The 14,044-nt window shown below is 41.5% G+C and overlaps 1 protein-coding gene across 1 annotated transcript in view; it reads left to right on the forward strand.

The window, feature by feature from the left end:
* The first annotated feature begins 1,286 nt into the window (after window positions 1–1,286).
* LOC115028094 (DENN domain-containing protein 5B-like) overlaps window positions 1,287–14,044 on the forward strand; it is a 61,427-nt gene continuing 48,669 nt past the window's right edge. The window contains 1 exon segment of the mRNA XM_029461501.1: window positions 1,287–1,801. Coding sequence (XP_029317361.1) covers window positions 1,693–1,801 — 109 coding nt within the window. The 5' untranslated portion in view covers window positions 1,287–1,692.

The following is a 14,044-nucleotide window of genomic DNA, read 5'->3' on the forward strand; positions in this document are numbered from 1 at the left end:
CTGATTGCACTATTCATATGGGCAATCTATCACCTTTTAAAATGTTACTGTGAAAATGCATAAAAAGTCTTAAATGGATCCAGTCCTGTTTGTCTTGTGTACTCTTCTATTTCAACACTAGAGGGAGGCATTGTTTTATATATGACACAAACTGTTGATCTCCATTTTTAAATGATACACACCAGTGTGTTAAACCATATGTGATTATTAATGTACAGCATTCTGCAATGAAAACTATATCTGGTGTGTTGATTTTCACAACAGTGGGATATATTTTTTTAAGGGGTAAAAATGGAAACATACAATGTACCAGATACCATGAAAGTCACCGCTGATGTTAAAATTATCTTAATTTTTCCTTTAAGGAAGCACATTTAGTGGTGGCTTTGTTACTTTGTAAATTTTACCAAACTGACCCCAGTTTTGGGATTAAATAATGGATAAATTAATAGATCATAATATGTTAAATGTTTTTAATAGGTGTTGTACATTAATTAAGGAGACTTTTAAGGTTACAAACCTTGTATCAAATACCATTAAAGCCTCCACTGAATTTTCACCTTAAATTCAAAATGAAGGCTCCTTTTAGGTATCAATTAATAAGTGACAACGATGCTGTTTGATACATCTTCAGGGGTTTTAGCTCGTAAACTATCCAGAATTAAGCCATCTTGAAATGTTAAAATACATTAATTAAGCCCTTAACTGTCCCCTTAAAATATGACTGTATTATTATGAATGAAACGTGATTTAACACCTGAGGGCAATACCATATTACCTGAGTTCACCAATCTTTTAAATGATTATGCAAATTGTTGTAGTATGTTGTACTCCTTTATTAATATATATATATATATATATATATATATATATATATATATATATATATATATATATATATATATTTATAATACACACCTCTATGCACGTCTGTCTGTCCTGGGAGAGGGATCCCTCCTCAGTTGCTCTCCCTGGGTGTTTCTTTCATTTATTTCCTTGTTAAAGGTTTTTAACTTTGCTAACTTAACTTAACTTAACTTAACTGTTAACCTTGCTAACCCTAACCCTTTGCTGACAGAGTTTTCCCTTATCTAAAGCGAGGGCTGAAGAGGACAGTAATGCATTATTCCCGAAGCGTAGCACTATGAAGGTAGAACAACAACAACAAAAGCAGCACAGGACTGTAGGTGAATAATGACGTAAGTCAGCGCATTGATATTTGCATTATGCGGCTGCAGCTGCGTTTATTGGCGAAATAAGATTTGAAAGTAACTGACTCACTTAGGAGAGCAGAAAGAGGGAATGTATCAGTTTTTGACAGAACATTCCCAAAAAGAAAGATACTCTATGTCAGTGAACAGACTGAATGGAGGACTAGTTTTGAATATCCCGCCCTGCCAGGCGTCTCCTTCCAGCTCCACTGAGGCGGAGATTCACAACCCTCTCCGGTCCAGAGCAGGCAGTTGTGTATCGGCAAGCTCCGCTGACACGATTCACTGAAAGCAAACTAGCACTGGAACAACATTTAAAAGCAACTTCGTTAAATACTACCAATCTTTAATTTACAACCAAGAACCGACACAGAAGAGCATTGTCCCCGAGTTGAGCATTTTATCGAGCTTTTCCCTTTTGTTCGTGGAGATGTGTCGCTTGGAGAACTATTAGCGGACAGCGCTGCACACCGAAGCCAGGATGAGTGGGAGCTTCGCGGTGTCCGGCGCGGCGCCCTGCCGCTTCGCTCACTACTTTGTTATTTGTGGGATAGATACAGAAACTGGACTGGAACCGGACGAACTAGCAGGTATGATGTCTCTTTTCTTTGTCATTGTGTTGTTTTTGAAGAAAAAAAATAATCACAACAGCCCCTCAGCTCAACACATTATAGACAAATTGTTGACTAAAAATATCCCTCCACCGCTATGTAGCTAAAACATGCATATTAGTTGTATTCAGTGCAATGCTACATTAAGGTATAAACTACAAATCCCAAAGTTCAGCAACTTAAACGGAAAAAACTGTAACTCATCACCCGAAGTGGCACATAGCCTACAGCCTATAACCCCCCAAATACCTAATTAATGGCTCATGGTTTCCTTTACAGAGTTAGTTGCTTTGTACATAAGCACTGCCTTTAAAATAAAAATATGGAGTTACAGTGGCATTGGTGGTGTAAGTAGGTTTGTTTGTCTCAGCAGCACCTCTGCCCAGTGAACTGGTGGTGCAGATAAGCTTCTTGTGTGCTAACAAACTGAGAGGTCATCAGTATCTTTAAAAAAAAAAAAAAAAGTATGTTATCATCTGATTTAAGCTTCCTGTGCTGTACTGCTCTAAACCCGTCAGAGTGAAACTAATGTTCATAACTGAAGACTACTGTAGTTTTTACTCACTGTTTTTTCCCTGTAAAAGTCAATTTGATACTATCTTAGGTCACAGCCACTAACCCTAACCCTAACCCACTTTGACAGGGAATTAAAACCTACACATCTTTATTTGTCATAGCAAGGTCTCCCTGTAATTCTCATTCATCAGTCAGTTTGTGTTGTTTGAGTCTTTTCTGACGAAATAACGAAAATGCAGAGTCATACGGGGAGAAGAGAGTGATGTTGATTTGGAACTTTGATTAATAATGTCCTTGATAGAAGGATTGCTGTTGTTGTGTTTATTCATAGGGATCAGAACTTGTTCCTCTCCTCTTGCCAGTACAGCAGTGGTGTTGCAGCGTGTTTACTCTGTCACCAGATGCATTCACTCATTGGCTCAGTTACCATCCAATAACAGCCTCTTCATATTATTTCAGTGTGGAGTTATTTTTGACAAGCTTTCTCTTCTGGATGTGGTCTAGGCTGCATGCTTTGTCGAGGTTGTTGCATCACAGTCAGATTTGTAGCTTCTGTCTTTGTAACTGAGTCTGGGCCAAAGTTCAGAATAGTAAAGTCTGTGAGTGTTGAAAGGGAGCTGTGATTGCACTTTTATTGGAGTGGACTTCATGTTAACAAATGTACCAGTGGAAAGATACGTTTTATTTGGGAGAATGTGGACATTTGTTCTTGCAAAATGACTCAAATCAATAATGGATAATCGAAACAGTATCATTTCTGTTGATCGATTAATCAACTAAATGTTGCAGCTCTAGATTAAACCTTTACCTTTTTTATTATTATTTAGCTGCTCATATGGTTCATATTGCATCACTGCCACCTATGACATTTACCACTCTTATTTCCTCTGATGTTTCCTTCTCAGCTTTTTGATTGTTTTGCTGCTGAACACAGAATTACTACCTTTGGTGTGAAAGTAAGAGGAGATCTATTCCCAGATCTTTTTGCCCTGGAGTTTGCCAAACCTTTTCATAGCAAGGATTCCTGGATGAATATATTCAAGACCTTCTTATTATCATTGTTTTTACCCATGCACCCGGAGTCTGAGAATGTTCTGGGAAGATGAAACAGAATCTTTGTTGTATGTTCTCTCTTGTTTTTAGGTCCTCCTGGACAATGGAATTTGGTTACGGACCCCTGTACACCTTAATAAAGTTTAGTTGAATGCAGAATTGCCAAACATTGTCTGTTTCCAGCTTCTAAAGTGTGAGCATGAACTGCTTATGTGGTAGAAAACGAAATGTATATGAATTTTGGACAACTGGTTCAAAAAAACAAAAACAATTTGAAGTCATGACTTTGGGCTTTTAAGAAAATGTGATTTGGGAATCCCCCCCCCCCAATACTTTCTGAGATTTTGCAAGAAATGGTCTCCGCAGCCAACACAGCCACACACTTCTAGTGGGTCATAAGTGATGAATGAGAGGGATTACTTTTAGTCTAAACATTGTTTTTTAGGAAAATCCTTCTTCCAAAAAAAAGAATTAAAAAAAGTATAAAATTTGCAAAAATATCTGTGAATGACCCATGTGCACCCCTGGGTTTTTTTCTTTCTTATGCGAGCCCACAGGCTGATGCCATCAAAAGGCACATCATTGCTGTTTGTCGGACGTTCGGTGCATCAGGGACAACACTGTCCTGTTAGTGATGCAGCCTGCATGACGTGGCCGGTGTGTGGTACGGACATTAACTGACGTGTTGCAAGTGTGTTTTGAACATGAGGCACCAGGAAAACGACAGAACAAAAGTAGACTGTCACACAACCTGATCCATGTACATGTTAACAGAATACTGAAGAACAATATGAATGTGAGATCCCAGTTTTTGTCTGAAGTTTACATAAATCAAGTGTTCGTAGAGCATTATATCCCCCCTCGCCTTCATTCACCCCCAAAGCTGCCCACCCCCCATTTCTTTGTCATTTGCCTCAGTTTGCCTTCACCCTTCTACACTTCACTGGAGTTCATTTACAATTCTGATCAGGCCTGTTGCCGTCCTCCCCCATGACGCGCCATCATCCGGACGACACTAATGCTGCCATGATTGATATCAACATGTTGCCTATGGCTGTCCATAAAGCACATTATTTTTTTTTTGTTGAGAACATGGCTACATGTCAGCACCCCCACATATTATTGTACCCTGAGTTTTGAGGCAGCCATAATTGTAGTAACGCAGCGTTCTATGGCTTTGCTTATTTTAGACTGTGATTCCCCTCCTCCCTGCTCTTTGTGTGGCACTGTAGCCTTATTTCCCTCAGCCCATTGTTCTAGTCAGAGGGCTAGACTTCCTGTAGACCTGCCTCAGGCTGCTCCATGGTTTACATTGCCTTCTCTCTCTGTCTGTGTGTGTGTGTGTGTGAGAGTCTACTCTCTTCAAGGTCAAACAGTATTTAACTCATTTATTTCAACTTATGCCCTGTTATAGATCCTGAGCTCTTTAGTCACAGGCTGGAATGCTAATCAGGTTGTTTAATTCCTCCCATAACTAGCCACGTTATCAGTCCCGTCCAGACACCCACCCCATACCATGCCATTGAGCATCAGTGGTATAAATACACCCTGGCTGGTATACAAAGCCTAAAATAGTGCCTGCATTCTAACACTAGATGCATTGAGGGTCAGCAGCATTGTGGAGTGGAAAGGTGAGAGGAGTGAAGAGGAGATACTTTTAGGGAGATGTCTGGCGTGCCAGTTGTAGAAGAAGATATGCTGCAACAGTGTGAGATGCGTACCACTTTGCCATCTTATACCCCTGCTGGGGAAATGTCATCCAGCCCAGTGCCCACACTGGAAATAAGTCAACCAGTTTACAGCACATGAGCACAATGGTTTAATTAAGTTCTGAGTAAAGAGTTATTACTGTTGTCAGAATTTCTTTATTTTATTAAAGCAACTAACAAATGTTTTAACTACTGATTAATCTGTTAATGATGTTTCATTTACACTGCTAGCAAATCCTCACACTTGAGAAGCTGAAGCTAGCGATGGATTGACATTTAGCATGATAAATGACTCATCTCTAATCGATCATATAAACTGCTGGTAATACATAATGAGTCAACCACTAACAATCGATAATGAATGAGCAAAGTGGCGATACTTACATAACTGAATTACCCCTTTTTTTTAAAGGGCAAAGTACTGTAGATTTATCTAAATAAGCAAATAATCTCTTTAAAGAAGAAGAGAGAACAAGATGAAGCCCACTGAAATCTCAAGTCGTGCAGTGAAACTGATAGTGGAGCAAAACGTTCATGGTTGTTTGCATGTGTCGTTACTGAAATCTATGCATGAACACACACAGATGTGTGTGTGTACACACACACACACACACGCACACACCGTGAAGTCATGCGATGATGATGCGCTTCTGAAAACAACAGATTCTTAGTTTCAGCTCTCGGATGATCCAGTCTGTCAGGTGTTCAACTTGCCAGTCGTTTTCTTTGGCTCCAACATCACCGTACCTTCTCCTCCTCCTCTACTCCATCATCTTCCTCCACCTCCATATACTACCCCTTCTTCCCCTTTCATGTCCTCCTCTGTCTCCATCCTTAACACCTCCCACTCCTCACACCTGAGTGTCACCTACTGCTCTCCCACAGCATCGCTGCTCTACTGAGTCACACTGGACGGGGCTGTTTTCAGTTTCCTATCCCAGTTTAGTCATAACTCCGATGTAAATGACTTAATATCACCTCAGGGACAATTGGCTGGGCTGGTTAAAGCTCAGGGATTTACAACCACCTCCGGTTCCTAGCCAGGTGCCAATAACTCCCTTTAGAGCGGTAAATGTTTCTTCTCTCCCTACAAGATTCAACATGTCTATTTCAAGGTGAATGTCTTTTATAACGGTAAGACATAAGGCTAGCCTTCATATACAGATTAAACTGAATCAGAAAGCAGACTTTTCTGCTCAGCCTTTTAATGATATAGTTAATGTCCGTGTTCTACTGAGTAGCAGCGTCAAACACTAACCGTCCATAGAAGGATGGGATAACCTATTTTCTTTCTTTGTTAAACATGCATATTGATGACCGCTCTACTAGTGGGCAGATTGTTTTTGCTCAACTGTCATTCCAATCAAGAATCGTCCCAAAATGTGAAAAGTAGAATTGAACATGGGGAGGAAGTGTTTTTTATTTTTTTCACTTGTCCTACAACAAAATGTGAAAAAAATCAGTTTTATTGACTGACATGTCAAGAGAAGAATCTCCTCAACACCTTCATTCATTAACACAAACTTGTCCATGTTATGCTGGCAGGGCTCAAGCCTTGCCGCGCCCCCCCCCCCCCCCCCCCCCCCTGCAATAGCTCTGCGCCCCTCCCTAGGGGGCCCGCCCCCCACTTTGGGAACCACTGCATTAACAGAATCTTCTGGACTATTTAACTGATGTGCAATATGTGCATGTTTGACCTTCTGCTGCTCCAGCCTTCACGTCAGACTTGTGTCATGTTGAAAGGGATACAGACATATTACTATCGGTCTGATCTTGTGGGATTGCAGCCGTGACTTTTATGTGAAAGTGACTCAGGCTCTTATTTACACGTTAGACTGACATGTAACAACATGAATTATTATGCATGATGAACAAGGTGCTGTATTGAGGTGAAAGGACTATGCTAATAAAACATGACATGACCTGGTCTTGTGAGATGAATGTGAAATATGCGTAACCCTAAAACACACCTGTGTGGAGCTGACCAGCCAGTTTGATTCTCATTGGGAGAATTTACAGCTACTGTGGGCCAGTCTAATCCTGTTTCCTGGCTATTGATATTCAGTTTGTTCAAAGAGCTCCCTTGCTGCCATCGGGAGCTGAGAGGTTAGCCAGTGCAGCTTTAAAAATGTCTGGAGCACAGAGGTGTGTCGGCTGAGATGGGAGTGTCCTCAGACTGCACAAAGGGATTTGAGCGGCTAAAGCTCTCCTCTGGCCTGGACCATCTGTCCACACACAGGCCGACCTGGGAGTCAGTCAGTACAAAGGCTGCACGCTGACGCTGCCCACTGACATATGCTAATGATGACGGGGCCTAACAACATGACGCATGCCCCTGTTATATTATAAAGGTATGTGTTGGTAATGGGCAGATCATAGTATATGGCAAGAACAATGCCAAAGCTCAATAAAACGAAGAGCAATCCTCTATACACTTGTTTTATTGTAAAGGATGAATGAAATGATCTCCTGTTTATCTCATCCTGTAGTCATAATGACAGCACTATGCTACGGTCGTTCTCCTTTTTACTCTTTCTTTCTTTCTTTAATGCCTCATCTCATGAGTTCCTTCCTCTTCTCTTCCCCCTGTAGTGATTTCGTCCATCTCTCCACATTTTGTCCCGAGCTCGTTGCCTCGTGCTCTGTCAGCCCGGCCGGGCTGCTGTTAAGCCTGTTAGAGTAATCCATTCAGACAGTTCCTCCAGGCTACACTGAACGCATCGCTGTAATGTAACACGGCCAGGCCACATCACTGTCTCCGCCGCACACACAAACACACACACACCCATACATTCATGCTCCTAACCATGTCTCCACTCTGCCGTCTGCATTGTTTGACCAGAAGCATCATCCTGTCTTTGTTTTATAAAGCCACTCACTATAGGTCAGCTTTGTTAATGGCTCGAGATGTTTTTAGCCTCACTAAGTAATGGCTTTGTGTCCAATTTTAGGAAAAAGAAATGGCTTCCATTCAGTAGAGTTCAGATCTCCAAATGTCAAAGAAAGACAAAAGAAAGTACAGTAAAAAAAATTAATAAAAAATGAAAACGATAGAATATTCTGAACCCACTGGAGCTAATACTAATTGAAAAGATGTTAGACATAAAATAAATCTGCAACAATTCTGATAATTGATTAATTCAGTTATGTTAAAATGCCAATTATTTGCTGGTTGCAGCTTCTCTAGTCTACTCTGTTTTGTATCATTGTAGATTGAATATCTTTGAGATTTTGACTGTTGGTTGGACAAAACAAGCTTCAAACAAACTTGGTTGTCCAACCATATCTAAATGCAGATACTTATTCCAAATGGCATCATTGGGGGGAAAAAGCCTGCTGTGTCTTTCTAGTCTTAATGTATTGTATCCTACAAGTAGGGATAGAGGCACACACTCCTCACCTTGTACCCACAAAAGGAGATGTAGTTTTGTGAAGAATGACAAAAGGGAGATGGAGAGAGAAGCTCAAACCCTGCCTACTATCACTCCTCTGCACACCTTGCTGGGTCGGTTTCGGAAAAGTACAAAATAGTTTGATATAGTGCACTTTAATAGTCCACTTTCCCTTTTGTCGTTGGAAGGTTTTGGGGGGGACTCTGATGCTATTTTACAATCCAACAAGGGTTGAAGTCCCCCCATTATTTGACTAGACTTGGCATTTGCAAAATGTTAGGGTGTGTACCATTAGCTGTGGACATGACCAGTAGTGAACACAAGAAACTGCTGCAGAGTCGATGGAGGAAAGCTGTAAGAACAGAAAAACTAAATATGCAGCAGACAAGACCAAAAGCCTACCTCAGTGAACATATGCAGTCACAGCATTTCCTGCCTGCTTCTTAAATGTCTGTGGTAGCTTTTACTCCTGTTAACTCGGCTACAGGATAGAAACCGTTTCCAGGTAGTCTGTAGTTTTGGGGCAGGAATTTGCCCAACTGTGTGGGGGAGGGAAAGCGAGACAAATAATAGACTTTTGTGTCCTCAAGTGTATATTGTAGGTTGAAGTTACAGAGCCCTGAACCTGCCTGTCATCCGCCTGACATATTGAGTGCCAGGGATGTTCGGTCTCATCCTAGACCCATACAGTGTGGGAGAGGCTACCATGTGCTGCTAGTCAAAGTTCAAGGATTAGGGGGTAAGAGGGGGGAGCAGTAATGATGGATCATCTGCCTCTGGGAGTCAGCGGGACCTGGCGACCTCGGAGGATGCTGCTAGCTGTTGCTGACTGGTCACATCCCTTTGCAAATGCCTCTCCGTCTCCAACAGCAAAGTGAGCAGTTGATCTTGGGAGGCGTGAGGAGCCATTTCACAGCCCCTCCCTCAGAGTGACCTCTGACCCTGAGCTCCATATGTTCTGTCTCTATGGGAGAAGAAGGAGACAAAAGACCAGTGGGAGTTTGGGGGTTGTTGTTTTGGTTTATTAGAAGGGGCCACAAGTTGGTTACAGCTGGGCTTGAACATGGACACTCAACATTACTGTTCTTTGGTCCGTTTTGTGTGTAATGTTTTTGTATTTAGGGTTCATGGTCTTCTTTATTGTGCTTATTGAAAACCACTGAAGATCAGGGTTGGCTTGAAATTAACTAGTTTTTACAATGTGTCATCCAGCCATGTTTAAAGGCCAACAGCGTTTAAAGCTGTTCTGAACGGTCACTATTGAAGGCATGATGTCATAGAGACTTGATAATCGTTCAAATATCAGTCTTTCTTCAAAGGCATTAATGGCGTTCAGACAAAGTGGCAAAAGTAGTTGTGTGAAGAATGGAAAAGAAAGGAGAGCAGTTCAACTCCTGCCTACCATCTCCCCTCTGCACAACTGGCCAATCCTGTGACGCGGGCACAATTGTTTTACAGTCTGTTTCGGAAGAGTTGTCGGATAAACCCCTAGATTTCAGAAAGGTGTGGGTGGGAAGACACTGTTAATTTAAAGAATTCTGAGCCCTTGATTTAGCCCATCTTTAACTTTTTAAATGGCAAAAGAGGATCAGAAGTTGTCCGTGTAGCCTCTGGGGTTTGCTAGAGTTGGCATGACATTAATGTTGTCGGCTTCTCATGTGTGCATCGACTCCGCTGCAGAATGTACACATCTATAGAAGTGTGCCGACTGCACATGCAAGAAAAGCTAAATGAATTCCTCATGTGTAGAACATCTCCCAGTGTTCTCACATTACCAGTGTATCGAACACGTGCACATTTGCTGTCCTTGTGAGTTTTGAAGTATATCAGGGTTCTCTGTTGTAAAAGGTCAACCCAGTCCTGAAAATCTAAGCCTGTTGTTTCCCTGTGGTGCAATATTCTAATGTCAAACCATGTCCCCCAGGAACTCAAGGGTTTGTATGAAAATGTCAGACATTTTCCTTGTAGCCTGTGTTGTTCACATATTCTTCGCTAAAACAGTGTAATAAGCTCGGAAATGTGTATCCCTTCAATGTAGCCGTGTACCCTACGACACTAGGAAAAGTCAACATTTTAAATGATTTTTAAGAAAGCTCATGCGTCAGAACCTCAGTACAGGGGCAATCTATAAGAGCGTCCATTATGTCCTTTGAAAGCTTTACCACACTGGGCTTCTACTCCATTGTGTGTGTCTCTTGTAGATTGATGGGCAGTTTTAAAACATCACTTGGAGTGCACTCGGTAACCTTGGCCATGAATTGAAAAGTAGCCGTTCCAGGGTTTGTGTTGGACTTTTGACTGACTATTATTACCCGTCATTTTAATACAAAATATGTTTTATGATAATAATCCATATTTGGCAAGCATTTCACTTTCATATTGAATCATTAATACACAGAATAAGCCAAGGATTGGTATATGGGCCGATCCTGACGTTTCTTTTTAATGGATCTGTAATTTATATAAGGCTTTAAAATACTTGTGTAGTTCTGGCATTTTGACAAATGTACTTGGGAAAATAAAGAACTGGGGCAGCAAGCATATTACACAGTCAGGGAGGCAATGTGTTTCTCAACAGGATTTGCTCAACTTGGACATTCACCAGTCATTGAGGGTTTGCAGTAAAAGCTTTTGTACATAATCCGAAGATATTTTGCATCTAAAAACTGAAGTATACCACCAATATTGTCGTCTTATTCCCCTATTTTCCCCTAGCCCACATCCAGCTGCCTTCCCCATTAGTGCAAAGTCTGACTTGTGTTTAATTTGCTGTGTTTACTTTGAGAGATCAATATGTATGTAGTGTCTGTGTGATGGTACACTCTGTGCTCTATATGTTTACATGCGAGTCTGTACCCAGGACTAGCTGACACTGACCGGCATTTTGAGTGTTGGAGAGAACTTGGTTTTACAAAGAAAGAGAGAGAGAGAGAGAGAGGAGAGAGAGAGGGGGGGGGGGGGAACATGGGGCAAAGAGGTGCAAAAAAAGTATTATAATAAAAAAATGACTTGCAAGCATTCATGTGCACTCAGAAGCAGGAAAAATGGAGATGGAGGGAGGCTGTGACTGGGGGGGGAAACGAGCTGTCCAGATTCTAACCACAATTGAAACAGCTGTGATTAATGAGCCTGAATTCATTTGTATTGATTGCTGAATGTAATACTGTAATATAATACCTCCTAGTCCCCAGTGAGACACACACACACACACACACACACACACACACACACACACACACACACAGGTGACATCAGCTCCAACGAACCTCATTGTAACATAGTGAAGTGCGGTGTTGTGTCAGGCAGGCTGTAAATCTCCTTACATAACTGTGATCGGCCGCACAACGGTAACTGAGGCCCCTTATGACAGATTAGAGCCGCTGTGGTACAGGGACCCTGCTGCCTGCTGACAGGCCATCACCTCACTGTGAGACATGCTGGTCACACAGCGGACACTGGATTATACAGAGCACGCAGCTGAAATACATTTATTTATTATATAATTGCTTTTCAGACTAATAATAAGCAACAGTGTGTGTTTGACAGCGATTCCTGGGGCATGAAGCTTCACAAACATACAAACTGAGTTGCCTCTTTTCATGCTTGTATCTGTTTGACAAGCTTTATATAAGCTCAACACATGCACGTGACACGTGCTCTTTTTAGATCAGATTAAGTTTCACTTGAAGGCAAACTACGTGACATCCATTGAGTCTGGAGGCTCAATTTTGTCAACATCAAGTTGTAAGATTTACATGGAGCCCTTTTTATTTCTCAAACGATCAGAAAATGAATGTTTCAGGTTAACGCCTTAATCTGAGCAAATCAACGACAGCACTGGCCACGTGGTTAAACACCTAAAACAGCGCAGGTTTACATTTTCCTGACAACATACTATTTTGGACTGTGGATTAAGGATTGTTGTCTCTTGTATGCAAAGGCTGAAGTAGGCTTTATAGCTATGCTAAACTACCTCCAGGAGGGAGGAGATTATGTTTTGCATCCCAGCTCCTTCAAACAGAGGTGTGTGTGTGTGTGTGTGTCTTTGAGACTTTGAGCTCTCACTGATTAGGTTCCAACTCATCCACTGACCTCTGCCCTGCGTGATAAGGCTAGGTAAACAAAGCATGACCAGTATCAGATAAGCTAGTCCATGTCCATGCTAGTCCCTCACTGCCACTTTGAAAACTTTATTTGTTCTAAACCAGAGTTTCTGATTTTTGCCTTGGTCTCTGGTGTCTTTCTTTCATCCTCTCTTTCCCTCTTCTGCTACATGTTCACCACCCCGTGGCAGAACACAACTTGAACACCCTGTACGACTGCTCAAGATATTGAATATAGTAAATCAAACTGGCGATGTAATGAAGCCAACTTATAATAACAATAAGAATTAAAACTACCTACCTCTGCTGCAGCATAAATGTCCCAGCTCAGTAAGGACTACGAGCTCCCTGATGGCCTTTACACACACAGCAAACTGTCCAAAGGGTAATGTCAGTGTACCTAATATTAAGGAGCGATGACCTTGATGTGTTTGTCTGTGAGGGACTTCATTGTGCCGACTATTGTTTGTCTGAGTACGAAATTAACCATAACTAAGGGCAATGAATGTTCCCTAAAATAAAAACATGGGGGGCTAAAATGCAGTTTCTTTGTTATTTGCAAGAATGAAATTCAAGGTTATTTGCCTTTCATCCTGTTTACATGTTACGTCCAATCTAATCATCCAGGGGATTTCTAAGTCTAACACTGAGTGCGGGACCCACCTTAGACAAAATGCACACAACTACCAGTAAGATGCTGCTTACACATTAATGCATCAGTATTCACAATCTAATAATATCAGAGTAACAAGTCAGCAACAGGGCATGAGAACCGGTACATTTAACAAACACTTTTCATTGCATTTTTCTGATTATGTCTCTGGTCTTCTTTTCCAATGGGATCTTTGCTACAGGACTTGTACTTGTAAAGGAGATTTAACACTGTGGTGTTGGCGCTCAAGTAAAGGACTTCTGGTGGGGTTGATGACAGAGAGTCTACAGGAAAGCCTGCAGCCCGTGTGACTAGGAACTGAAAATGATAGTGATTATTTTCTAATTTACTTATTTAAATTCTTTCTAAAACAAATTGAAATGACTAAATAATGAGTAACGGATGAAATCAATTAGCGTTATTATCATTGTAAGTGGGAGCTCAGGAGATTGGCCCAGTATGATTATGTCACAGCACACAGCTGTTCAATGTAAATCCCCCAGAATGTGTTTATGCCGAAATCTCCTCCGACAACACATCATCACCAAATATTGGACTCTGTTTTTGTGTGTGTGCGATTGAACTCGGGTCACACTCACTCCCGCCCACATGAAGCCCTCTCTCCTCGCCTGAAAACAACATCAGGTTATGTAATTGGGCCATGGGTAGGCTTGTCAAGGCAGATTAGACGCATTCTGCAGCTATTTCTGAACCAGCGGAGTGAAGGGTAAAACGTGACAGGACAGCAGAAATTAGAAATCTGAGAGGAGCACAGACTGATGGAAAGAGTAGGTGTT

This window comes from Cottoperca gobio, chromosome 23 (assembly GCF_900634415.1).
Source record: "Cottoperca gobio chromosome 23, fCotGob3.1, whole genome shotgun sequence".
In the NCBI taxonomy this organism is placed as follows: Eukaryota; Metazoa; Chordata; class Actinopteri; order Perciformes; family Bovichtidae; genus Cottoperca; species Cottoperca gobio.